This window comes from Gambusia affinis, linkage group LG15 (genome assembly GCF_019740435.1).
Source record: "Gambusia affinis linkage group LG15, SWU_Gaff_1.0, whole genome shotgun sequence".
NCBI classification, from domain to species: Eukaryota; Metazoa; Chordata; class Actinopteri; order Cyprinodontiformes; family Poeciliidae; genus Gambusia; species Gambusia affinis.
The window spans coordinates 20,891,660-20,915,386 of NC_057882.1; the positions used below are offsets into that span (position 1 = coordinate 20,891,660).

General features: G+C 38.4%; 4 protein-coding genes across 7 annotated transcripts in view; 2 read left to right on the forward strand and 2 right to left on the reverse strand.

Moving 5' to 3' along the window:
• Positions 1-286: 286 nt before the first annotated feature.
• Positions 287-5,502, forward strand: alg5 (ALG5 dolichyl-phosphate beta-glucosyltransferase). The gene is made up of 10 exons (XM_044140025.1): positions 287-663; positions 1,508-1,676; positions 1,916-1,962; positions 2,350-2,418; positions 2,512-2,604; positions 2,711-2,824; positions 3,892-3,951; positions 4,044-4,195; positions 4,644-4,729; positions 4,939-5,502. The coding sequence occupies exons 1-10, from the start codon at positions 601-603 to the stop codon at positions 5,052-5,054; spliced, it is 969 nt and encodes a 322-aa protein (XP_043995960.1). The 5' UTR covers positions 287-600; the 3' UTR covers positions 5,055-5,502.
• Positions 5,503-9,068: 3,566 nt separating this feature from the next.
• Positions 9,069-16,978, forward strand: smad9 (SMAD family member 9). Of its 2 annotated transcripts, none has more exons than XM_044140026.1 (8): positions 9,069-9,202; positions 12,227-12,785; positions 14,310-14,525; positions 14,651-14,908; positions 15,002-15,112; positions 15,199-15,420; positions 16,287-16,543; positions 16,797-16,978. In XM_044140026.1, exons 2-8 carry the CDS (start codon positions 12,590-12,592, stop codon positions 16,938-16,940), a joined length of 1,404 nt encoding a protein of 467 aa, XP_043995961.1. In that variant the 5' UTR covers positions 9,069-9,202; positions 12,227-12,589; the 3' UTR covers positions 16,941-16,978. The 2 variants fall into 2 exon arrangements, with proteins under 2 accessions (XP_043995961.1, XP_043995962.1); XM_044140027.1 differs by having other exon boundaries at positions 9,078-9,202; positions 12,634-12,785.
• A 408-nt stretch (positions 16,979-17,386) lies between these two features.
• Positions 17,387-20,289, reverse strand: LOC122844505 (regulatory factor X-associated protein). Its single transcript, XM_044140028.1, has 3 exons — positions 19,625-20,289; positions 19,384-19,494; positions 17,387-18,168 (listed from the first exon to the last, which is right to left on the reverse strand). Exons 1-3 carry the CDS (start codon positions 20,054-20,056, stop codon positions 18,064-18,066), a joined length of 648 nt encoding a protein of 215 aa, XP_043995963.1. The 5' UTR covers positions 20,057-20,289; the 3' UTR covers positions 17,387-18,063.
• Positions 20,290-20,585: 296 nt separating this feature from the next.
• dclk1a (doublecortin-like kinase 1a) overlaps positions 20,586-23,727 on the reverse strand; it is a 50,415-nt gene continuing 47,273 nt past the window's right edge. For all 3 annotated transcript variants that reach the window (XM_044140030.1, XM_044140031.1, XM_044140035.1), the window contains one exon: positions 20,586-23,703. In XM_044140030.1, coding sequence (XP_043995965.1) covers positions 23,646-23,703 — 58 coding nt within the window. In that variant the 3' untranslated portion in view covers positions 20,586-23,645. The remainder of the gene's footprint in view (positions 23,704-23,727) is intronic.

The window sequence follows — 23,727 nt, forward strand, 5'->3', positions numbered from 1 at the left end:
TCAAGTGGTTCAATGCCTCATGAGGCTTCATCTCACCATCACTACTTCTGACTATAACTGAATGGAGGGGAAGATACAATTGAGCACGATTCTCTAACAAAATGTTTAATTCATCTCTTCCTACTCATTCTTAAAAAAATAAATTGCATTGTAATGAGATAAGTTAAACAAGAATTACGCTCTCCAAGAATTGCGCTCTGCAGTAAAGCTGTATTGTCTTAAATCAATTATAAATAATTGCCGTCGTTTCCCCCTATTACCAGTAGATGGAAGTGTTTTGTGACTACTGCCTGTCTAGGAGCAATGCGGTTCCTTCTTGTCTCAAACTGATGATGTGTCGAGTAACAACAGTGACTTCCGTGTCGCCGCTGTGTACAGTTGTGATTGGAAGCAGAGTTCATCTGTCCACAGAATATTGGACGAATGACGAGTTGTTCATCATTTTCACTGTAAACGAGTTATTGTAAGCTTGCGTTTTCATGTAGGAAGGTTGAAACTGGAGCACCGGCTGCAAGGTTTCAATTCAAATATCAAGGAAAGAAGCTAGCCTTTCAGCTAGCCACCTGGGCAGGTGGTCTGTTAAAGGCTGCTTTAAGGAAAATGGATATCCTCTGTGATATAATCCAGGTTCTCTTTGCTTTGGCAGCTCTCGGTTTGATTGTGGTGAGTAATATTTGACGTTGATGCGGTTGAACATGTTAAGAATTTATTGATTAAAATGTGATGCAAGAAGCTGGCTACAGTTTTAAAGTTTATGCACTTTTAATTGACAGTCCTGGGTAAAATGAAGACTGACTTAAACTTTTCAGTTTATAATGTAAAATGAGTCCAGGTTGTCATGAGGAGTGAGTTGTAATGAAGCTGGTTAGAAATCAGTGTTTTAGCCCTGAAAGCATAATTACTGTAGCCTTACGGTTAGATCGAGTCAGCAAGTGTTAATATGGACAGAACACATGATGCCACTCTACCTCTGTGATTGTATTGGAAGAGGATTATAACTGCTTTAAATTGTGTTTAGTTGAAAATATATGTTTCCTTTATCAACTATAGTTTTTGCCAAGATTGGATTTGGTTTTATTCTCAATTTGTTTTCTTTTTGACCTATTTTATATTAAGCACACACAACATACCATAAGGCATAATCATAAGCCGATCTTAGCAGGGATTACTAAGGGTTAATGAATTGTTATATACTGATTTTTACAGGGTTTACATTTAGTCAAATGTTATACAAAGCCTACGTAGAAGTCATAAATGTTTCAAACCAACAAATAAGATGAAAATAAACTTATAATGTATAGTTTAAAAAATGTCCAGTCTGTACAATGTAACAATATTATTTGCTTTAATGTGAACAAAATCCTCAAACATTATATTGTTGTTTTCAAAACACATGATAACTTATCATCTGTACAAAACGTGTAATGAAAGGCATGTTGCTAATATAAGATGAGATATTTCCTGATATTTTATTCTGAAATTCATTACCATATTTATCCCATTTTAGGTGCTTCTAGTTGCACATCTGACTGCAGGGATGGTGAACCTGACTCGCCACGAGAATGAGAAATACTTCCTCACAGCCACAGGAGAGCGCAAACCCTTCCCGAGTCTGCATGATCCATTTTCCAGAGAACTTTCTGTGGTGATACCTGCCTACAACGAGGAGCTCCGAAGTGAGTTGTCTCTGCTTTTCTGTCAGGTACTTTTTTTGCAGTAGCAAAATAAATAAATTGAGGAAGTAATCTTTAATGTGATTTATAATTTAAATTAAATCTAAATCATTAAACCGAACAACGGGCCTTCACTAATAACTGGGAAATTCTTAATAATGCATCAAACTTCATCCGCTAGGTTTTATGTCATGGTCCACCCACGGAAAACTGAAAGGTCTTGCATCTTTCTTTGATTTCAGTGCCTGTGATGCTTGATGAAGCAATGCAGTACTTGGAAAATAGACAAGTGAGTAAAAACATGATTATATGAAAAGTCTTGTTCTACTTACTAATATATAGGTGCAAGTTTTATGGCAGCACTATTCTTTTATTCTGTGCTTAGTTTTTGACACAAATTTTTTTCATGCATCTTAGATGGATCAGTAGATCAATTTAATTGTTCTACTCAACATTCTGTTAGTACAACTTTTTTTTCATTTCTCATAAGAAAACAGTTTATTTAAAAAAATTATAAGACTTTTTGTAGATTATGACTTACAATGAGTCTAAGAGTAGCATCTTCTAAAAGTTCTCATTTCAGGATGCAGGCATTATTTCCAACTGCTACCGCTAGGTGGCAGCATTAGTCCGATTAAAAGCATTGTTGTGAAAATCCCTCTCATTATCACTGCAGAAACAAAACCCCTCTTTCACCTATGAGGTCATTGTGGTCGATGATGGCAGCAGAGACAAAACCACAGAGGTAATGGTTTGAATCGTATTTTTTAATATGCTCCCATGAGTTCTGCTCAGTGATGCCGTTTAAAGCGGGGATGTTTTTGTGATGCTCTACCAGGTTGCTTTGCGTTATACCAACAAATACAGTGCAGATAAAGTGAGGGTCCTGACGCTGGTGAAGAACAGGGGGAAAGGAGGAGCTGTGAGAATGGTGAGGCTGTGGGCTGCAGATTTTTAAACATTTTTCTGAAGTAACTGACATGGTTTGATTTTATGTTGCTATTACTAATGTTGGAGTCTCTCTGGTGCTCCTAAAGGGAACTCTGAGCTCCAGAGGGAAACTCATACTGATGGCAGATGCGGATGGAGCCACGAAGTTTTCTGATCTTGAGAAAGTGGAGGCTGGACTGAAAGATCTCGACACCGGACCAGTTGGGTTTTTATTTTACTTTTCCTATACAATCTCTTATAAATGTACAGTGCTGTGTTTTTATCAGTTATCCTCCAGACTTTTAAAGTTACTCAATGTTTCTCTTTGAATTCTGGCTCTTTTTCATATATTACACAGCACATGCTTAAAAAGACATGGCAGTGTACAAGTAAAGTGTGAAATGTGTTTTTCAACCCTAAAATAATTTTTTTCATCAGATCAATACTATATAATAGTAATGTCCTCAGTTCAAAACAGGTAAAACATGAGAAGTTCTATCATCTACTGCATGTCCCATTATCAGCCAACAAATGAGAATCACCTCATTGTTTTTAAAATTATTAATATGTTTCTGGTTATTTCTCCAGAAAGTGATTGGTAATGTAAATACACATATTTTCAGCTTAATGTAATCTGTAAACCTCTTTAGTGTGGATGTTACAGAATTAAGAAAACTGAATGTATTGTATTATCCATATCAGTGGGAGAAGTCTAAAACAAAATCAAAGAGTAACATTAAGAACAAATGTTTTTATGACACATCTGTGGTTAAAAAAAAACAGCAGAAATTACCCTAAGTGTTAATAGAATATACTAAAAGCAGTTTGAAATGTGAACTCCTTTGTTAAAAATCTTATTTTACAGATACTGCTCCATTGCATACAATGTAATGTCACCTCTGCTCTTAACATAAAAATATGACTTCTAATGGCAGGGAGACTGTAATAAATGTTTGAAATGCTGTTCTTCTCTTCTGAAGCTTTAACGCTCTTCAGAAGCACTACAGCTTCTGAAGAGCATTAATGCATTTTAAAGCTCTTCAGAAGCAACTAAAATTAGTGCTGGCGGGTCACATTTTTACAAAAGCGTATATAAGTAAATGGCCACTGTGACCATTCTGTGGCCGTTCCTTCAGTTCAGACTTAAATGGTTTCATAAACAAATAAAAGTAATACTCAGAAAACAGTCATGTACCACACCTAAAATGAGTGGAAAGAAAAAGTGAATCAAAGGTTTTAAGAAGACACTCAAAAGACACAGATTATTTACGCCATTTCTTTCCTGCAGGAAAACCTGGCCATCATGTGTGGCTCCAGAGCTCACCTAGAAAAAGACTCTGTAGCTCAGGTAAACTCTTTTGTCTTCTTAAAGACGGGAAAAAAACCCCAACAAATTATGTCTATTTTGAGCAATGAATTCCCAATTTTGTATTTCTTCAGCGATCTGTGTTTCGTACATTCCTAATGTATGGCTTCCACTTCCTGGTGTGGTTCTTTTGTGTGAGGGGAATCAAAGACACACAATGTGGCTTCAAGCTTTTTACGCGGGAAGCTGCTCTCAAGACCTTTTCCTCTCTCCATGTAGAGCGATGGTAAGAAATTGCAAATCCAATAAGTCACGTAGTGATCCGAGTGTAATGTGTCAAAATGGAAATCTGTTCATGTTTAGGGTCATTAACTTTTATTTATAAATGCTTGGTAATAAGGGAAAGGTTTTTGACAAGTTTTTCAAACTACTAATTGTAGTTAGTAGTTTGAATTATTTAGAATTAGAAGTCAACATTCAGTGCGGTGTTGAAGTCCTCCTATCCCTGGAAGCATTTCATATTTTGTCATTGTATAATTACAAACTTCAATGTGTGTTATAGTGATTTTATATAATTAGATCATTAAAATAAAATCTTAGTATAATATATAAAACGGAGTCATCAATTGAACTGTTATTATTTATTCTTCCTCTCTTTTAAAATTTTATTTAGCTGGTGTGAAACCTGGATTTATTGCTGAAGGCCTGCTCTGTATCTGTCTTTGCTTTCTCAGGGCTTTTGACGTGGAACTCCTATACATTGCCCAGTGCTTTAAAATCCCCATAGCAGAAGTGGCGGTGAACTGGACAGAAATAGAAGGTTGGTTTTTCATGAAGTTTTTGGTCTTCACCCTTTACCTCTTGTTTGTCCCCAAACTGAATTCCTTTGCAGTTGTTTTTTTTTTTTTATGCAAGCTAGCTACTTTTTCTTTTGTCAGTAATTTTTAATTGCCTGCAAACCACCACAGTTTTACTGTTTGACTTTAAAGAACTTCTGTTGAAAGTGCAGAGTTGATTTTTCCTCCTCAGGGTCCAAACTGGTCCCATTTTGGAGCTGGCTGCAGATGGGACGGGATCTGATTTTCATTCGCCTGCGCTACATCACCGGAGCCTGGAAACTGCATTCGCCACATAAGACTGATTAGCCAAAAGGACAAGCCATTGTGTCACAGAGACAACCTGTTATAGGACCATGGAGCCTTACAGTGAACATGGGGGGGAGTTCTGTGCCTGTGGTTTAACTTAATCATCAGAAAAAGCAAAGCTTAAATCAATTTTCCATCCAAACATTATTGGAAATGAAATAATGACACTGTTGTGGATTCCTGGTGGTTCTGCCTTTTTTGTGGATACTGGCTTTTTATTGGCCCCTGTTACACATGCGTTTCTGTTGTCGACGTAAACAGGATGTCTGACTGATTCTGTACTGATGTCTCCTGATGTTTATATTGTTCTCAATCAGCTAAGAATGTAAGAGTTGCATGTAAAAAATGTGTGAAGGACCTGATCATGTGGAGTGTCTGTCAAAAGAACAAATGTGGTTGATGGGCTGAATGACTTGAAACATAATTAAACAGAAAATAACAGAACAGAGATTGATTTTATTGTCAGTATTTTTTTTCTGCCCTTTAGTGGCCAGCCTTTATAAAAGTATAAATGTTTGTTTTTAATAATTTTCCAACAAAGATGTACTTCAGATTTAGAGCTTAAAAATATGTACATTCATTGCATTTGTCATTTAAGACAAAATAAAACACCACTTTGCGCCAAAGGATATTTTCTTTCTTTGGCCATTTCCACAGTCTGGGTTATATCAGTATGTAACAATTCATTAACAGTAAACTACAAGAATCTGTGTCAGACAGTCCCTTTTAAAACTTATATATATATATAAAGACCAGAAAGTTCTTATTAGAAAGAAAACAGAGCCTTCTAGAGTTACACGTGTGTCCAGGACATGGACTACAGCTGTCGCCTGTCTTTACAATAAGCCACACCTGTACCACAGACGATGTCAAGAGTATATCCTTGGCTATGGAGAAAAAGAACCTGACCCTCTTCTCATAGTGTGAAAGAAAGAGTTCATTGTGAAGTTTCTACAAACAGCAATAATCTGGAAAGTGAAGTAATCTGCTGGTGTTTGGTCACCGATTACTGTTTTATGAAATCATGTCATCTTGACATAAAATCTGGATCACAATGTTTTTGGGTTTTTTTCATTTTGCTTTTGAATTCTGACAAATCAGAAATTCTTTGAAAAAGAAACTGCTCAATCACTTGGTCTGGTTGGCATTAAATTGGCCTCTGGTAATACAGCAAAGAATCTCTGTGTTATCTCTGACCAGGACATACCATTTAAATCCCCTATTAAACTGGTTTCTAGGATTTTCTTCTTTCATCTCAAGGATATTGACAAAAGTTTGATACTCTTAACCCTTTGATCCCAAGAGTCTCTTGAAACCAATGATACTGCCCCTAAATTTGGGATCTTTTTGGAAGATGATAATCAACCTCCATCATACAACAGAGATCTGATTATTCCAAATGTTCCCAATAGCACTTTGCTCAGACTGCAGGTTCACTGCTGGTTCTTGGAATTTCTAAAAGTAGAATGGGAGGCAGATATTTCAGTTATCAGGCTCCTCTCCTGTCGAACCAGCTCCCAGTTTTAATTTGTGAGGCAGACACCTTTTCTACCTTTAAGACGAGGCTCAAAATAATCTGTTTTTGATAAACACTATAGTTCGAGCAGCTTAGGTGATCCTGACATTACGTTGCTATGGCTAAGACTGCTGGAGGACATTATGACCACTTCTCCTTGCTCTGATATGTTATCATTCTGTTACTTCAACTTTTACCTTTATATTCTTTTTTACTCTTCAAAGAAGTTACCCTTGGTCTGGTGCTTTATTTAACTAAATTGAGATTTACTCTTTCGTTCAGAATACCATGCACTTTGTACCTACAACCCCAGAGCAACATTTATCTAATCTGACTGATTCAAATTTTAAGTTTACTAAATATCTAATTAGGTTCTATGTTTTAGCTACAAGGGTGTCTAAGTATTTTTATTGATCTAATTAAAAACCAAAAGGAACCCCTGAATTCTAGATGACTATACCCTACTCCCTTTTGTTGGTTTACATTATGCACAGGTTGACATTTTGTGGAAAATGTCCAGAAAGGGTAGCTTCTTTTTTCTAAAATGAACCTTAATAGTGCTGTTTTCATCCTGATCTCTAGAGTCCCGTTGATGCGCATGTCTCTAGGGCCTCACGGGGCCCCATGGAGCGCATCCTGTTTGTGTTCTCCCTGTCTGCGCTCTTACAGCCAGACAAGACACAGAGGCGGCGAATCATCATCATCTGCACAGTTCTTGCTTCCTGTCTCCGGAATCAGCTCTTTTGTGAAAGAAAAAAAAGCACATTTTGGCCGTGGAACGCCTCTGCTTCCCTGTGTTGAGACTTTGGAAACACCGGCTTTTACTCAGGTCTCTGCGGTCCGCCGCTGATAGGGTTATTGGATGATTTACCTGACGGTTGGTGGAGGGGGAATAAAGCATGTTTTTTTCTGAAAGGGTCTCCTGAGAGGTTTCACTTGGTGCTGGCAGTACCGTTACGTCCCGCAGCAGTTGCTGTAAACTGTGAAAATGTCAAACTTGTAGACTCACTGTCGCCAGCCGAGTCTGCGTCATTAACTGGACCGGTCACGGCACTCCCAATAAAAGGATCGTATCCATCCGCAATGAAAAAGACCTCTACGTGACTTCCAACGATGGGTGATTATGCAAACCTTAATTCAACAACAGAAAACTCAAATTTCACAGCGTGGAGGAATTTATGCAGCAGTAGCGCAGAAAATGAGTCCCAGTTTTATCATTTCTTCACACCACAGGTGCAGTGTTTTTATTTGTCTGCATTATTATTATTATTATTATTATTATTATTATTATTATTATTATTATTATTATTATTATTATTATACGTTAATGTTAAGCGAGAGTCTAATAAGCAAATTGTCCCATGATGCTTATAATTTCAGTTTTTCAGATAAAGAAATTAAACTCATTTCTGTAGAAATAATCACAAATGCATTGTAGTAGAGGTCAGATAACTAAAGTTAGAAGCACACTATAAATAGCTTATAAATAAGACAAACTATCACTGGCTGTCTCGGAAAACTTGCTAAAATAGCCTGAAAGAGAACAGGTGTTACTGTAGCTCTCCATGAGGTATAACGTGATGAATGGAGAAACGTGCGCGTTGTGCGTGGCTCAGGTGGCACGGATGCACGGATGAACGGGCGCGTGCGGACAGAATCTGAAATCCTGGGAAAGTTCCAGGACGGTGGGGGGAGGCGGAGGGATCCAGCACACAGGCGCTGCGGTTCCAGCCAGGCTGACGCCGCCGAGGCTGTGTGGCGCTCGGCTGTGGCTGCTGGAGGAGCGGAGTCTCTGAGCTCCATGAAACCTGCATCAAAACGGGAAAACGTGGTCGCGTAGCACCGGAAGACACTGTCACCGGTATTTCACAATAAAATTACTGGACTATGTTAGTCACTTTTTCAACCATGAGCATCCTTTAGTGAGCTGGAAACAAAAAACAAACAAACTAAAAAAAAAAAAAAAAACATTCAGTGAATATGTATTCCCAAGTTAACTATTGACAAGGGCTAATGTCTTCTTGTACATTTAAGCATTTCTCTTTGATAAACATTTCAGATGTACTTCAATAAAAAGAAAAAAAATACCCATGAATATATAATGAATTAATACTATATAATTAATCCATACTATAAGCATTAGGTTATAAAACAAAAGTATGTTGATAAAGTCATCTAGAGCAGGATTGTCCAAAATACAGCAGGTCTCTGACTGCAGATTGAAAATGGTGCAAATTTGGCCCTCCATCTCATAGTCAGTGCAGATGGACACTTTTTGTAATTGTTTTAGGACAGAATTTCAACATCAAGTATATATCTTCTTAAACAAAAAATGCTAAGTACTCCACAAATGATTCTTTCTTTCCAGGTTACATCCACCAACCCGAGTTTCTCTCTGACACTTTTATTTTGAAATAGAACTAACTGGATGCACTTCGGTTTTACTACTTTCTTTGTTTTTCAACGTAAACACGCTCCTAGACACAACCCACTCCGCAGACACACACATGCACACACATTTGCAGACAGAAACACACCTTCACAACCTCAGCACACCGGCCTGACCCGCTGCAGACGCGGAAACATCCACACACGCTTAACACTCAGCGGTGCACTTGCTATGACAAAACAGGTGAGAAATGAAATAACAACACTCTATTTGAGAGGGTTATGAGTGTTTTTGTCATTTTACCGTTTGTTATGAATTTGCATCCGATACAAAGCGTAAAGATTGTTATTGTCTTAGGAGTTGCATAAGATGTTTACTCTGACAACTTTTATCCTGGTTGCTATTAAAATGACTTTCTCTTAACATATAACGTAATTTAAAAAATTAAGATGCCAATTTTAGACTATTTTGGTTAAAATGTTTTCATTTATTTCTAAAAGCATTCCTGTGGCGACGACATGTTGTTAAACATTATATATTAGACCTGAAGTAGTGGCTACTTTATGTTTTCTTTTATGGTTTTTTTTTTATGTCACAATCTCCTGAGCAGAGTAAAGGTGTGTGTGCAGAAACCGGATTCTGCTGCGGCACAGAGACTGGATGCAGCGATAGTTAAAGGAAGCTGGCGTGTTTACTTTTTTGGGAAGGGGTGCACTGGTGATAAAGCATTAGGTAATTAGCCTATCTGAGGCTGCAGACTGAGTGACGCCAGGCTCCATAAAGCAGCGGCAGCAGCAGAGACGGACTGATGCAGCTTTGCTGTCATTGTAAGAGAAAAAAACCCTCCTCAGCTGTCTGCTTGTCTGCCATTCTGGGGCCACAGAACTGGTCACATTTCAACCAACAAGCACAAGTATGCAGATACACAGATGTGCTGTCTTTTTGTTTAGATCTGCTCAAGTGTGGATCTGGTCTTTAGTTTTTTTAAAAAACTCATTATGCCATAATCACCTTTAAAATGAAGGTCCAAGTCATCCTAAGTCATCTTTTACATTTCCGGTCTTTGTTTTTTCTAAAGTTCCATCCAATGCACAAAAACCCCACAATATGCATAATGTGAAACAAAGCTGTAATCACCATTGCAAGACTGAAGTGAAAATGCTGAGAGCCTGAACCACACAATGAGAGAAAAACAAGTAGGCAAGTTATAATCTTCTGCTTCTGTCTCAGATAATTCCAGTGTAAATATTTTAGAGGCCGGACATCAAAGTGTCTCTTTTTGCACATCCGCACCTCGCTGTGGGCATTTGTGTAATACTCAGTGGCTATTTAGGCAGACAGAAAGATACAAACAGGGACTGTGTTTCTGTCTCCCTCCCTGTCTCGCTCTCCCCCTCCTGTTCTGTGATGTGTTCTGGCCAGACAGTAAGGCTCCTGGGCGTCAGTGGCATGATCATAGAAACAGAGGCCAGAAAGGACATTCCTCATTGTTGGTGGATCTAGAAATGAGCCTGGCCATATTGGCTTTCTCTAACTAAGACAGTTTTGTTAAGCATTTAATGTTCTCTTCCACATATAGTGTAGCATGTGGAAGACCACTGTGATACAGGCATGCTCTGTGTAGCCCTGCTGATTGAGCCTCTTTATTGTGGAAATCCACCTACAATGCCTGTACAGACCATTTTACCCTTTCCCATACTAGTGAAGTGAAGGGAAAGTGATTTGTGATTAATTTTTCTCTTTTTACAATTCAGTAAAAGTCTGGAAAGTGTGACATCTATTATCATCCAGCCTCTGTTACTCTGCTACCTCAAAATAAATCCTTATCTAAAGCTTTGATAATCTTATAGAACTGTCCAATCCAACCTCCAAAAGAGTGTTGCACAACTACAAAGTGTTAAAGACGTACTTGTCCAGCTCAATTAAAAGGCCAGAAAAGGAGAGCTTTGCCCAGAGAAGCAGCCATGAGGCTTATGATAAATCTGGAAGAGCTGCAGAGATTCACAGCTCAGGTGGGAGAAACTGATGATAACTGTTATCTGTACAAACCTGGCGTTTGCGGTAGAGTGTCAAGACAAAAGCCAGAGTTGAAAGACATAAGAAGTTAGAACAAGCTTTAAAAGCAGACACAGCAAACATGTGGTAGAGGGTGCTCTGGTCAGAGAAACAAAACAGAATTTTTTGGCCTACATGCAAAACATAATGCTTGGGGAAGAGGCTTGATGGAGAGTTATGACCTTCTCTGCATCCAGGGATACGAGGTACTTGAACCATATTCATACTATTTTTGGCTCAGTTGATTTGCTCTCTTCATCTTGATAGTGGAGATGACTTACTAATTTGGACACTCCCTATTCAGATGTTGAAAATAATGAAATGGGGGATTTCTCTCCAGGAAATCAAATTACTTTTGTTATTTTGCTCTTCCTAAAAGATAAATTATCCAAATGAGAAAAACAACATCTTCTTTGTGCTTGGAGTTACTAATGGTAACGTTATTGTCACAGTTAATGAGTACAGTCTGTGCTGTCAAAAAACCTGAGCTGCATGCAGACATCCGAGGAGAATTGTTATGAAAAATAGCAGGCAGATTCACATGACGAAATTTACACACAGAGCTGAGTCCGAGGTTTGAATTAGGTCCTGTGCACACCCCTCTCTATCAATAATGCCGGTGGCAGCATCATAAAGAATGTATGCTTTTCATCTGAATCCAGGAGAGCTAGTCAGAGTTGGATAGAGTCAGACACAGGGCTTATTTATCTGAAGGAAAAAACTCCTCCACGTTACAAAAGTCAAGTCAAGTCAAGTCAGAAGATTCACTTTCCACTTGGGCAACAAATCTAAACTTGCAGTCAGAAATGGCTTAGATTAAAGTTCATCCATGTGCTGCAAAGGTCCAGTCAAAGACCAGACCTAAATCCAATCGAGAATTTGTGGCAAGACTTGAAAATGGATCCTTACGTAACATTCTGTCAAATCCGACTGATCTAGAGATGTTTTTCAAAGGAAAATGAGAAATAAATTCTAGTCTCTAGACGAAGCATACATAAAAATACCTGCTGCTGCAAGGCAGCGGCAGGTTGTTCTACAGTGTCCACTCAGATCTGCTGAATATAAATCTGCGTCACATTTTTTCGAAGCATGAATCACTTCTCTTCTACTACACAAATACATCTCTTTGGCCTCAAAATATACAAACAGTGCTTCCATCCCCCTGAATTAGCAAAACTGTTCCTTAACTCAGTCTCTCCTCTCTCTTGCTAGATGATTGAAACCTGAGCTGGATGTCTGGCTGCGTGAGGAAAAACTATCCCTGCAGGAGGTTTTAAATCCAAAGTTGCCGGATCCCATTTGTGCCAACACAGAGAAGGGATTTATGGTTTACACTGTGCTGGCTGAAGTCCAGCTTCTTCCCCCAGAGCTGCTTGGAAGTTACAGCAAAATAATAAAAGGATCGTCTCTGTTTACTCATCACAATACCTCTTTCATCCTCCATTTTTATTTTTTTTTGTCTTGTGTCCTGGCAGCAAGTTATTTGTCTCTTCACTCCTTCGCCTCAAGGGAACGATTGCACTGCTAACTGGACCTAATCTCAGCCCATCCTGCCAGCTATTTATCCATATCACAATGAACTCTTCTTCGTCGATTACATCCTTGTTCTCCTTCACTAGCCCTGCCGTTAAGCGTCTGCTTGGCTGGAAACAAGGAGATGAGGAGGAAAAGTGGGCAGAAAAGGCCGTGGATTCTCTGGTGAAGAAACTGAAGAAGAAAAAGGGAGCAATGGAGGAACTGGAGCGAGCTCTCAGCTGCCCTGGGCAGCCCAGTGAGTAGCACATTGAGAAACACAGAAGAGCTTAGCCCATGGTTCTGCCTAAAGCAGCATTCATAGCCGATAAATGGAGTCACAAGGCAATCCCGAGATGAGCCCAAGAAAATGCGACCTTTATCCTTTTATCCATGGTTTCATGGTGCTTCTACCTGTAAAAACACCAAATCGAAAGAGCTGTGCCCAAGTTCAGCTTGGAATATTTGCCAGAATAGTTTCATTTTTTGTTATTGTAATCCATTAACTCTTGTATTAGTAAACACACATGTCCGAAGTATATAATATGACAAACTTGATGTAATATGTGAGGCAGTTAAAATCCCAGTTCAGGACTTTTCTCTGTATTTCTTTAGCCTTTCTCTGTACATTACCCTCTGCAGAATAATATACATACAAAATTGTATCTTTCTTTTTGTGAAGGCCTAGTCCCAGGTGGTTTTTTGAACCAGTGTTGCATCAGTTTGTATCAGTCTTTTGTTGGTTTGGTAGCAGCTGTGATTATCAATGAGTGACAACCAGCCACCAGGGGAGATAAACACTCCAGGTACAAGAAAGGGGTTGCCCAAAATTGCTGTTCAACCCCTGTCAGATAGTTCTGCTGGTATCATGTTATTTATAAAATAATTTATGATAGGAGAGCACATGTTTACATTTATTCACTTATATATAGTATTTCTTTATTCTTATGTCATTTTTTTTCTATTCTTAATAGGATGATACCAAGAAATTACTAGTGACCCAATCCTGCTAAAAATTTCAGAAATTTCTGAAGGTGCCTTTGTATAATCGGTTATAGGGAATTATTTTTTATAAATGTCCAAATCATTTCTAGTGCACAGTTTGTATCATTAGGGACAATAATTTGTCATGTTTCATAACAGACAACTGGTTTAGAACCACAGTCAATGGAAATACAAGAGTAATACAAGGTGAACAAAAACATATGTGTGAATAATGATATACATATACAATTTGAGCATTTTATGATAATGTAGATAATTCATTTAAATACTTTACCATCAAGATAACTAAACTAATATTTATCTTGGTTCATAAAAGGGTAATAATTTGTTTGTGGGTATGGAATGGATATAGGTTTTGATGAAGTAGGTATGAAATTGGGATATGAATTTACAAGGCGGAACTAAAGCAGAGAAGTTAATATTAAAAACAATGGAAAAAAACAATGAAATAATGTGAATTTGACTTTTGTTTTCTATCTTTTTACCACTGAAAGACACATGAAAAGTTTCTAAGAACTTTAGAAGTTAGAAGTTGTAATAATTTAGACATTCACACAAGGTCTAACTTTTAGAAATGACCAAACATCTCACCAAAGTCACAACTTTGAAAATAAAAGTTCAAAATCTCTCCTGATTGATACATCAGTCTCTATAAAGCAGCTCCGTCTTTTCTAACTACAACAGTAATATTGTTCCTGATCGCTGAGCTCTAATGATTCAGTTTGTCTGCATTTAGACAGATATTTACATGTATTTCCATTTTTACTCCTACCTTCAGGTAAGTGTGTGACAATTCCTCGGTCGCTGGATGGGAGACTGCAGGTGTCCCACAGGAAGGGTCTTCCCCATGTCATCTACTGCAGGGTGTGGCGCTGGCCTGACCTGCAGTCCCACCATGAGCTGAAACCCCTCGAATGCTGCGAGTTCCCCTTTGGCTCCAAACAAAAGGACATCTGTGTCAACCCTTACCACTACAGGCGTGTGGAGACTCCAGGTACAAGAAAGGATCTGCCAGAGTTTTTGGTGAAAGACAGGATTTATAAACTGATTGTGTTTATTGGAGGATTTTGAGCTTGTGTTGTCTTTGGGTGTTTTATCAGCTCTCTCTCATGTCATCAGTGCTTCCACCAGTTCTGGTCCCACGCCACAGTGAGTTCAACCCTCAGCACAGTTTACTGGCCAAGTTCAGGAATGCTTCCCTGAACAATGAGCCACTGATGCCACAGAATGCCACCTACCCAGACTCCTTCCCGCCGCTTCCCGTCTCCTCCTTCTCCTCCTCTCCAACTTCCTCCCTCGCCCAATCACCCACCTCACAGAGTTACCCCAACTCCCCCACCAGCTCTGCAGAACCTGGCAGTCCGTATCACATCACAGGTAGGAACCAAAAAACTTCCAGCTGTTAAAGATTCTGACCTTGATCAATTTGCATTGATTATTTTTCTTCTTCTGATGTTTGTGTGAATCTAGCTGAGACTCCTCCCCCTCCATACAGTATGATGGAGACAAATACTCAAGAAGATATGAAGCCAAGCAATTCTACAGAAACCCCCAAACTCACATTCTCTGCTCCACACAGAGGTAACTTATCATTTTCCTCCATTCTCAAATCTACACAATTATTTTTTTAAAGTCCACCATCCCCCCTAAGCTAACTCTGTCTTTAGATATGAGGCCTGTTTGTTACGAAGAGCCTGAGTACTGGTGCTCCATAGCTTACTATGAGCTCAACAACCGGGTGGGGGAGACGTTCCACGCCTCGTCCCGCAGCGTCTTGGTTGACGGCTTTACAGACCCATCCAATAACAAGAACCGATTCTGTCTTGGTCTGCTTTCCAATGTCAACCGCAACTCCACCATCGAGCACACTCGCAGGCACATAGGCAAAGGTGAGTACCTCCAGCTGATTTGCAGCCGTTTTAGTTACATTAAGCCCACGAACTTCAGTTAATTTTAATGGGATGTTATGTGACAGACCAACACAAAGCAGTGTAGTAGAATGGAAGGGAAATTATACAGCAAATAATGCAGTAAATTGTATTCAGTCATCTTTAGTCTGATAGCCCAAATATAGTCTTAAAAAAAATCTAACTGGGCATTTACAAGGTAACGCAAAAAGAAAAAAAGATAAGTAATGTGTAAATGAACACACACACACACACAGTCAAATATTTTAATGGGGTCTTTTCACAAATTTTGATTTTCAAACTGAGGTTGAACATAACCTTTTGGATGTTGACTTTATGATCAAAATTATGTAGGGCACCTGGATTTAATTTAATATTGGAGATGTATATCTGTTAAACAAATATAGAGTATTGATGTGAAGGGATTTTGCTCCATTTTTCTAAAACCACCTCAACTCTTAACAAGTGGTAATTATTCAGTGTTACTGTATTTTTGACTGGAAGGAACTTTGTTTTAGTATTTTTGCAGTTTTCCAGAAGTTCATTCCTGGTTAGTGTTCAGGAAAAACAAAAGCTTGATTTGATTCGTCTGAACACTGAAAAACCAGCTTTTTCAAAAAACAAAAATGCACTTGTTTGTCGCAATCCATTAAATTCATACATGAAAATATGAATCTAAGACTAATTGGCCAAATTTATTGGAATAACCATTTCTCCTATTGCTGTTTCCTTGGTGATGATAATGTTTATGTCAGAATACATAAACATTATTCTAATTTTCTAGTGGTTTACTTATATTGGACTTCTCAAGCTTGAATGTAACACCTCCTTCCTTCCCTTTTTCTCAGGTTTACATCTGTACTACGTGGGAGGGGAGGTTTATGCAGAGTGTTTGAGTGACAGCAGCATCTTTGTGCAGAGCCGTAACTGTAACTTCCAGCATGGCTTCCACACCACCACTGTGTGCAAGATCCCAAGTGGCTGCAGCCTTAAGATCTTTAACAACCAGCTGTTTGCTCAGCTTCTCGCCCAGTCTGTCAACCACGGCTTCGAGGTCGTCTACGAGCTCACCAAGATGTGCACCATCCGCATGAGCTTTGTCAAGGTACCGGAGTTCATTTTTCATTATACATCTGCAGGAACAAGCCCAGTAATTCTTCCTGAAAGCTGAATGAAAAGTTAGTGCTGGCACTGTACATTGTTGGTTGTAATTTATTGAGCAGTGAAATGTTTAGACCTTATAGCCGCTGCCAGACATGTCAGATCCTGCCACATACAAGGTGGGGTGACACTCCCTCCCATTAGCACTCACACCACCATCCAACCAGCTGAGATTTATGGCCACTTCCATTCCTCAGGGTTGGGGTGCTGAATACCACCGTCAAGATGTGACCAGCACCCCCTGCTGGATAGAAGTGCACCTGCATGGACCCCTGCAGTGGCTGGACAAGGTGCTTACGCAGATGGGATCCCCACACAACCCTATCTCTTCTGTATCATAACATAAACGCAAACACACACTTTTGAGTGTGTGGTCACTGTCTTCACACATGTAGTCATATGTTCCGTCCGTAGGTTTATGTCATCACATCTCATGATGGCTACTGTAGGAGTCATAAGGATGTACTCTAGAACTGTTTTTGCATTTAACATGACATAAAGACACAACGTAATTTCAGCATAATGAAACATTTCTGGATTCAGACACTTTAGCTGTACAAAAACTAATTGGGATCTATTTGGAGGTACTCTTGTGTTATAGTGATTTGTGGTGTATTTCCATGTTTTGACCAATGTTTGACTGAATGTGCTGGGTTTTTTTTTTTACTTCTCCAATTAAACATTTTCTTTATCATGTGTTTTTCCAAAATTTGTATTTTTTGAAGCCTTAGCACCCTTATTAAGAATAAAGCTCAATCCGTACTGTAAATGCAATCTGTAGTCTGTGTCTGAGTATTAATGTTTTTATTTTTATAGGCTCAGCAGACATAGACGTCATAATTTTCACATCACACATTTGGCTTATAGTAACTTATTTAGATCTAGATAAAATTTAGTTTATGCTAAACTTTAAGATAAAAAGAACATGCAAAATGTTATTTTAAAAATAACCAGTGACACTCTGTGGGGTGAAAATATGACCACTGATTGTCACAAGGAAAAACATTAAACTGCATAAATACAGCACTTCTTTTAAAGCAATGCTACAATTGTTTTTGAACATTTCATGTGAATTACATCAAGTTGATGTTCAAAATAATACAACACATAAATACCACAAAAACAGTAAGGAAGCAAAAGAACACACAAGATAAATAAGCAATTAGAAGACACAATATAAATATAACGACGCAGGGATGCAATGTCTTAAAAACATTAGACAGTTACAATTAAATGTCCTGATTAAAACTGCAATACGAAGGACAGTAAAACCAACTAACTTTAAACTAAAACATAAAGCTAATGGAGAAAATGTTTTGCTTACACATTAAAAATTATTTTTTTGTTCAGTTCAAAGTCCGATTTTGAGCAGCTTCATCTAATTATAAATAAATTACTTTTCTGTATTTGTTTCACAACCCTTGTGATGTATCATAAATACTATCAAATACACACTAGTCACTGTCAACAGCCCTGAAAGTGCTGCTGTGATTGGCTGCGGCTTTGTGCAGCCAAGAGCTGCTGCTGCTGCTGCAGGAACCGGATCACCTCTGGACTCCTGAGCAGAGACTGGAACACAGAGACATTCATGTTAGATTGGTGATGCAAATATGAAAAAAAAGAGGGAAAAAAAACATCAATACAGAAGATCAGGGTTCTGCCACATGTGGCCTACCATTCTGCATACCAGTATATGAATGTGTGTGTCTGTGAGTATTAATATGTTAATGTGGGTTAAGTGCAAAGTGCTTTATTTATTCAATACAACTAGAAAAAGGTTATCAAGTTTCAGAAAAAAAACTTATGAATGACAGAGAAGTCAAGTCTTATTTAAAGCAAAATAACAAATGTTTCAGAAACGCAATCTCTATGTTGCATTTCTGACAACATTGTCTGGAATCTAAGTTCCAGACAATTTACCTGACATTTCAGGAAAGCAACCTCGGACTTAAAGAAAGTAGCTTCAGACTTCCTGAAAATAACATTTAAGTCCCATTTAAGTCTTGTGTATCTGGTCTGGGAGTGTGGCAATTAGAACTGTTGTCTGGAGGCCAAGGAGAAGACTAGATTTATTTTCATAAGTGCAGTAATAAGGTTTTTGCGATAATGCGTGATTATATTTACAAAAAACCTTTATTAGAAATGTCTTTGAGTGCCTTTCAAATGGACACAAAGATGAACAAGAAAGATACAAAAAGGAAGGGAGAGAGGTGGTGTAAAAAGTTAAAAACAGAGAGAAGATGAGAATAAAAAAGAGTGATAGTAAGAATACAAGAAAACACTAATAGTGTGGTTCTACACCTGCAGAAAGAGAGAAAATGAAACAGAACTGAGAAACCATTGACAACATGTATGACAATAACAATGTCACAGCAAACCACACAGTAGTAATTAATAGCAGATGTTTTTAGTTTAAGTTCTTGAAAGAAACGTCTAAATTCTGGGAGGTAACCATTTAGGTAAAGGAACGTTCCAGAAAATTTTCAGAAAAGTAAACTAAAGAAGCCCCTGTAACATTCAGAAAAGTAACCTCTAAATTCCTGAATGGTCACCTGAAAGTTCCAAAAGAAAAAGAAAAAGACTCTTCTTTTATCTTTCAAATCCTGAAAAGTAATCTCCGGAATTTACTTTCTCAGACTTTATGGCAAAAATAAAGGTGAGCAAGCTTTTAACAGGTATTCGTCCTGGAAGAGTAACCTGTACATTCCAGAAAGTATTCTGCAAGTTTAGAGAAAAATACAATATGCTTCAGCACATGGGAGCAGACTCAGGTCAACAACTCACCAGTCTTTTCTGGTTGAGGACTTGCTCTATAAGGGAGGGTCTGGCTGGACGGTCCCCCATGGCTCCGAGGCGCTGTTTGTTCACAGACACTGGACGCTCCTCAGAGTTTTCCTGGTTATCCCCACAAAAAGAGCAGTTATGTTACATTGGAGTGTAGAAACCAGAGAAAAACTCCCGCGATACCTTAAATTATTTGCAATTTTTAAAACGACCCTTTAGGTTTAAAAACTGTTTGCCTTACATCAAGCTTCCCGCTGGACATAGCCTGGTCGCTCTTCTTCTTTTTATATTTATCCTTATACATCTTGTTGCGATGTTTTTTGCACATCCACGGCTTCCTCTGCTTGGCCACCTGTGTGGTGGTCTCCGTGCAGCCCTCGTACGTGCACTGTTTGGGGGCGTTGTCGCCCTCCGAGGTCTCCTCTTCATTGAGCTCCTCCGGGCTGGCTGCGCCTTCTCTGGGATCAGACGCATCCAGCACGTCGCTCTCTTCGTCCGGATCGTCCACGCTGAAAGACGACACGTTGTTCTCCGATTCATGCGACGTTGTCACGTTTCTGCTGTCCACAGCTCCGCTTTTACTAACGAAATACCGCTGGCCGTCTTTAGTGAGCAGAAGAGTGGAGTCCTTGTCTTTATTTGAAGCGGATGAAGAACTGTCCTTGTTGCTCATAGTTATGGCAGTGAACGCAATGCTAATCGCCGGTTCTCTACATCAACCTCACTTTGATACGTATTCACATACGAAACGCGCAGCTACAAGTTACTAGTACATATTTTTGTCATAAAACATGCATTATCTTCGTAAAACAAATGTACATAATCGCCCATAGGCGAAAGCTACACTTCCTTGATGATATTCTTCTTCTCTGGCATTGTTAGCGTCTGACAATAGCGACGCCTTTTGGCTCAAACGAGAGCTACACATAAAAATGTTTGCTATTTTAATTCTCTAAACGGTACGAAAAAAACATTTCATACTTGTTCTACCTCTCTTTAATTTACACTTTCTCGTCATCTTCTCAAATTAATGTACTTCTTAGTCTTCTACGGCTTGGCAAAAATGCTTGGAAAACAAACTTGGAAAAATATTAAGGTGACTTACGTAATATTTATTGAAAATATTCAGTCAGAGCAAATCTGTGTGATGATAATTATTCATCACCCTGTAACACCCTCAAGAAAAGAAAAGAAAAAACACATTAGTTTTTAAAGGTGTTTTAATTATTACTTTTGATTATTGACAGACCATTGATGAAGAGAGGTACAGGTATCAGTATTCAGGAAAGGCTGAATGCAGTAGAGCAGCAGTGAGAGCACTTTGGTTAACCGTGTACCGGAGAGTGTGGGTTTCATCACCACAACATATTCACACTGCAGCACATTACTGTGTAAATGTCATGATAGGAAGAAATGCAGAAACACAAACAAATGACACAACTGCTTTAAAATCTCTAAAAAATAATAATAATAATAATAAAAAACAAATGCAGTTCTGTATTTCTCCCTTCAAATCAGTAACTGAAAATCAAAATTACTGTCTGATTTTGCACATAGAGTGGCATCTTTGTTAGAACTGACAATGATGCAAAAATTATGGTTTCTATTTTTTCCCACAAATGTATATTTGACTGTGTGGATTTATCTAGATGAAACAACATCAAGTAAAGATACTATTCATCTCAACTGTAGTTTTCTTTTCTCCATTTTGACCAGATGATTGAATTTATATCTTTTTTCTTTTCTTTTTTTTTGCTTATTGACTGTCAGACATGATTCTTTTTGTTTCATTTTTTAGCTTCTTTTTTAGTTTTTTACAATTATCATATATTTACTGCTAGTAAAGAAATATACTGTATTATGAACTATCAAAATAAATAAAACTGTTATTTACATAACATATAAACAATACTTCAACACTAAACATTTTTTTATTATAAGAATAGGCTACTGTATGTCTGTCATGCTTTCATCTAAATAAATGAAGTCATGAATGAGGTTTACAGAGCTTAAACAAGTCCTCCTCCATCTTTTAACTGCTTTGCACGAGTGCTGCTGGTTTTCATCCATCCTGCCATTGTTTCTGTCATGTTTAACTGTATAAAAACTGCAAAACGTTTGTGTAAATAGGCACCCCTTCATAATCATGAGTACACATTTAAGAAGCATTTGGACCACAACAATCATACCGTTCTTAAATGTTGGCATAAAGGTGCATCTCAGTAAATCAGAATAAAAGTTCAATTATGTCATTAAATAAATTCAACAACTGAAAATATACCATAAACTGAGAAATATATTTAAATAGTTTATTTCTGTTAATATTAATAATTGATTGTTGATCATTACCCCTAATGAAAATCTCAAATTCTGTTGTTTAGAAAACCAGATTATCACATAAGACAAATAAAAAAATGTTAGAATGGAAATGTTATTTTACGAGAGTCTAAACAATTATTTGGAAGTACTGACTTGATAGTTGTCCAGCCGACCAACATCAACAAGAAAAAGGTAATTACAGAAGAAGTTGGCTTTCCACACAGTGCTGTATACAAGAATACCGATGGAAAATTGAGTGGAAGAAAAAAGTGTATGGGGAATCTTAAAATGATTATGAAACAAAGTCCATTCAAGAATTTTCCCTTCCCTCTGCTGAAGATGCTGATGTCTGATATAAGCAGGACCTGGTACTTACCCATGCTGCTTAGATTTTCAGTACCGTGTTTACTAATCATGACAACACCAAACTTGGTCAGAAAACTTGCCTGACTTAAACGTGAAAGAGAATTGATGAGATATTATCAAAAGGAAGATGAGAAACACTATTTCCAACAATGCAGGTGAGCTGAAGGCCACTATTATATCAACCTGTGTTTACTGAACATCTCAGCAGACCTCCTCTATTACACGCTCCACTGATCTAGTAGTTCATGCAAAAGGAGCCTCTGACCAAGCACTGAATTAATACACTGTAAAATAGCTACATGGATATTCTCAGTAAGCTGTTAAAAAATTGTTTATGGGTATCATGTAATATTAAAATACACATCAGAATTTTTAATTCCTGTTATAAATCTGGTAAATATGACTTTCACAGTTTGAATCAAGTTGATGAAATAAATGAACTTTTCAATTACTTTCTAATTTGACGAGATGCAGCTTAATATTAATGGATTACAACGAAGGCGTTGGTTGAAAATAAAGATCAATGAAGTAAATCAACATAAATGTGTTCAGAAAAAGTGGTTCAGATGTCTGCTACAAGCATTTGGATGCTGCTGTATCTTCTGGTTTAAGATGTTGTGACCATAGCAGGTATAAAGAAGAGAGAAGATGCACCATTATCATCTTTGTAACATGTAAACCCTGCGTTAGGCGAAGCTCGAGTGGAGCAGGGCTGTAGCACGAGTCTCTGAACATCTTCACAAATTTCTCATAAGTGATTCCAGTGTTGACCAAGTCTACCCCAGCCTATGTTAACATGTCCCAATTCTATTTCTACATATGTCTCCTTCATTTTCATTCCACTATGCTCTTTAGGACGACAATTATTTTTTTCCTCTATGAAAAAGAGCAATGCGTATAAAAAAATTTAGTAAATAAATCATGATTAAATAAGGTTCAATAAAACATGAACATCGGTCAGTGTTCTCATATTGCCATATTGAGCCATCCCAGAAGTGAGGAAGCTTCCATGTTTGGCCCGGATCATCACTGAAAGGCAAACTATTCTCGCTCTTTCTTGCTCCTTGAGCTCGACATGTGCTCAGATAAGAGAATGTTCAAAAGAAATAAAAGAAAGTCTATTTTTCTACTTCCACCCTTCCATCAATCTCTCCTCTTGAATTGATAGATGGATTCAGGGGATTTTAAAAATTCTCTCTTAATTGTCTTTTCTCCATAGTTATCTGTGATGACCCCACAGTCAGGTGTGGGGGGGGTCATCTCCTTTTCCTCCTCTTCCTTCTCCTCTGTACAGGAGGAGCTGGATGAGGATTTCCTCCTTGCTTCTCCTCCTCCTCCCCCTCCGTCTAATCGCTAGAAGGGTGAGCTGGGGGAGCAGACGGTGCTGACCGAGCTGATGGAGACATCATCGGAGTCCGACAGGGGGCTTGGATCCGAGGAGGGGTCGGAGCAAGAGTCAGGGGTCGGACAGGGAGGGTCTGCGGGCAAGCCAGGGAGGCAACTGGGCGGCTCAGGCCGGAGTGCCCTCACTGTCATTTCTGTGTTCACAGTCTGGATCATCTGCAAAGGTGACGGCTTCACATTCGGGTGGCGTCCTCGTCTGAGAACCTGCCCCTCCTTATCAAGAGGGGTGGCCTGTCAGAGACAAACGCAGTAGAA

Bases quoted from the DNA above. Each gene is read 5' to 3' on its own strand.
- alg5 (XM_044140025.1), top strand. From the start codon at position 601: ATGGATATCCTCTGTGATATAATCCAGGTTCTCTTTGCTTTGGCAGCT. The intron at 1,963-2,349 runs GTGAGTAAAAAC...TTATCACTGCAG, and splicing joins AGTACTTGGAAAATAGACAA to AAACAAAACCCCTCTTTCAC. The intron at 4,196-4,643 runs GTAAGAAATTGC...TTGCTTTCTCAG, and splicing joins TCTCTCCATGTAGAGCGATG to GGCTTTTGACGTGGAACTCC.
- LOC122844505 (XM_044140028.1), bottom strand. From the start codon at position 20,056: ATGAGCAACAAGGACAGTTCTTCATCCGCTTCAAATAAAGACAAGGAC. The intron at 19,495-19,624 runs GTAAGGCAAACA...GGGGATAACCAG, and splicing joins TGTCCAGCGGGAAGCTTGAT to GAAAACTCTGAGGAGCGTCC. The intron at 18,169-19,383 runs GTGAGTTGTTGA...TCTGTGTTCCAG, and splicing joins TCCTCAACCAGAAAAGACTG to TCTCTGCTCAGGAGTCCAGA.
- smad9 (XM_044140026.1), top strand. From the start codon at position 12,590: ATGAACTCTTCTTCGTCGATTACATCCTTGTTCTCCTTCACTAGCCCT. The intron at 15,113-15,198 runs GTAACTTATCAT...CTCTGTCTTTAG, and splicing joins ATTCTCTGCTCCACACAGAG to ATATGAGGCCTGTTTGTTAC. The intron at 15,421-16,286 runs GTGAGTACCTCC...CCTTTTTCTCAG, and splicing joins TCGCAGGCACATAGGCAAAG to GTTTACATCTGTACTACGTG.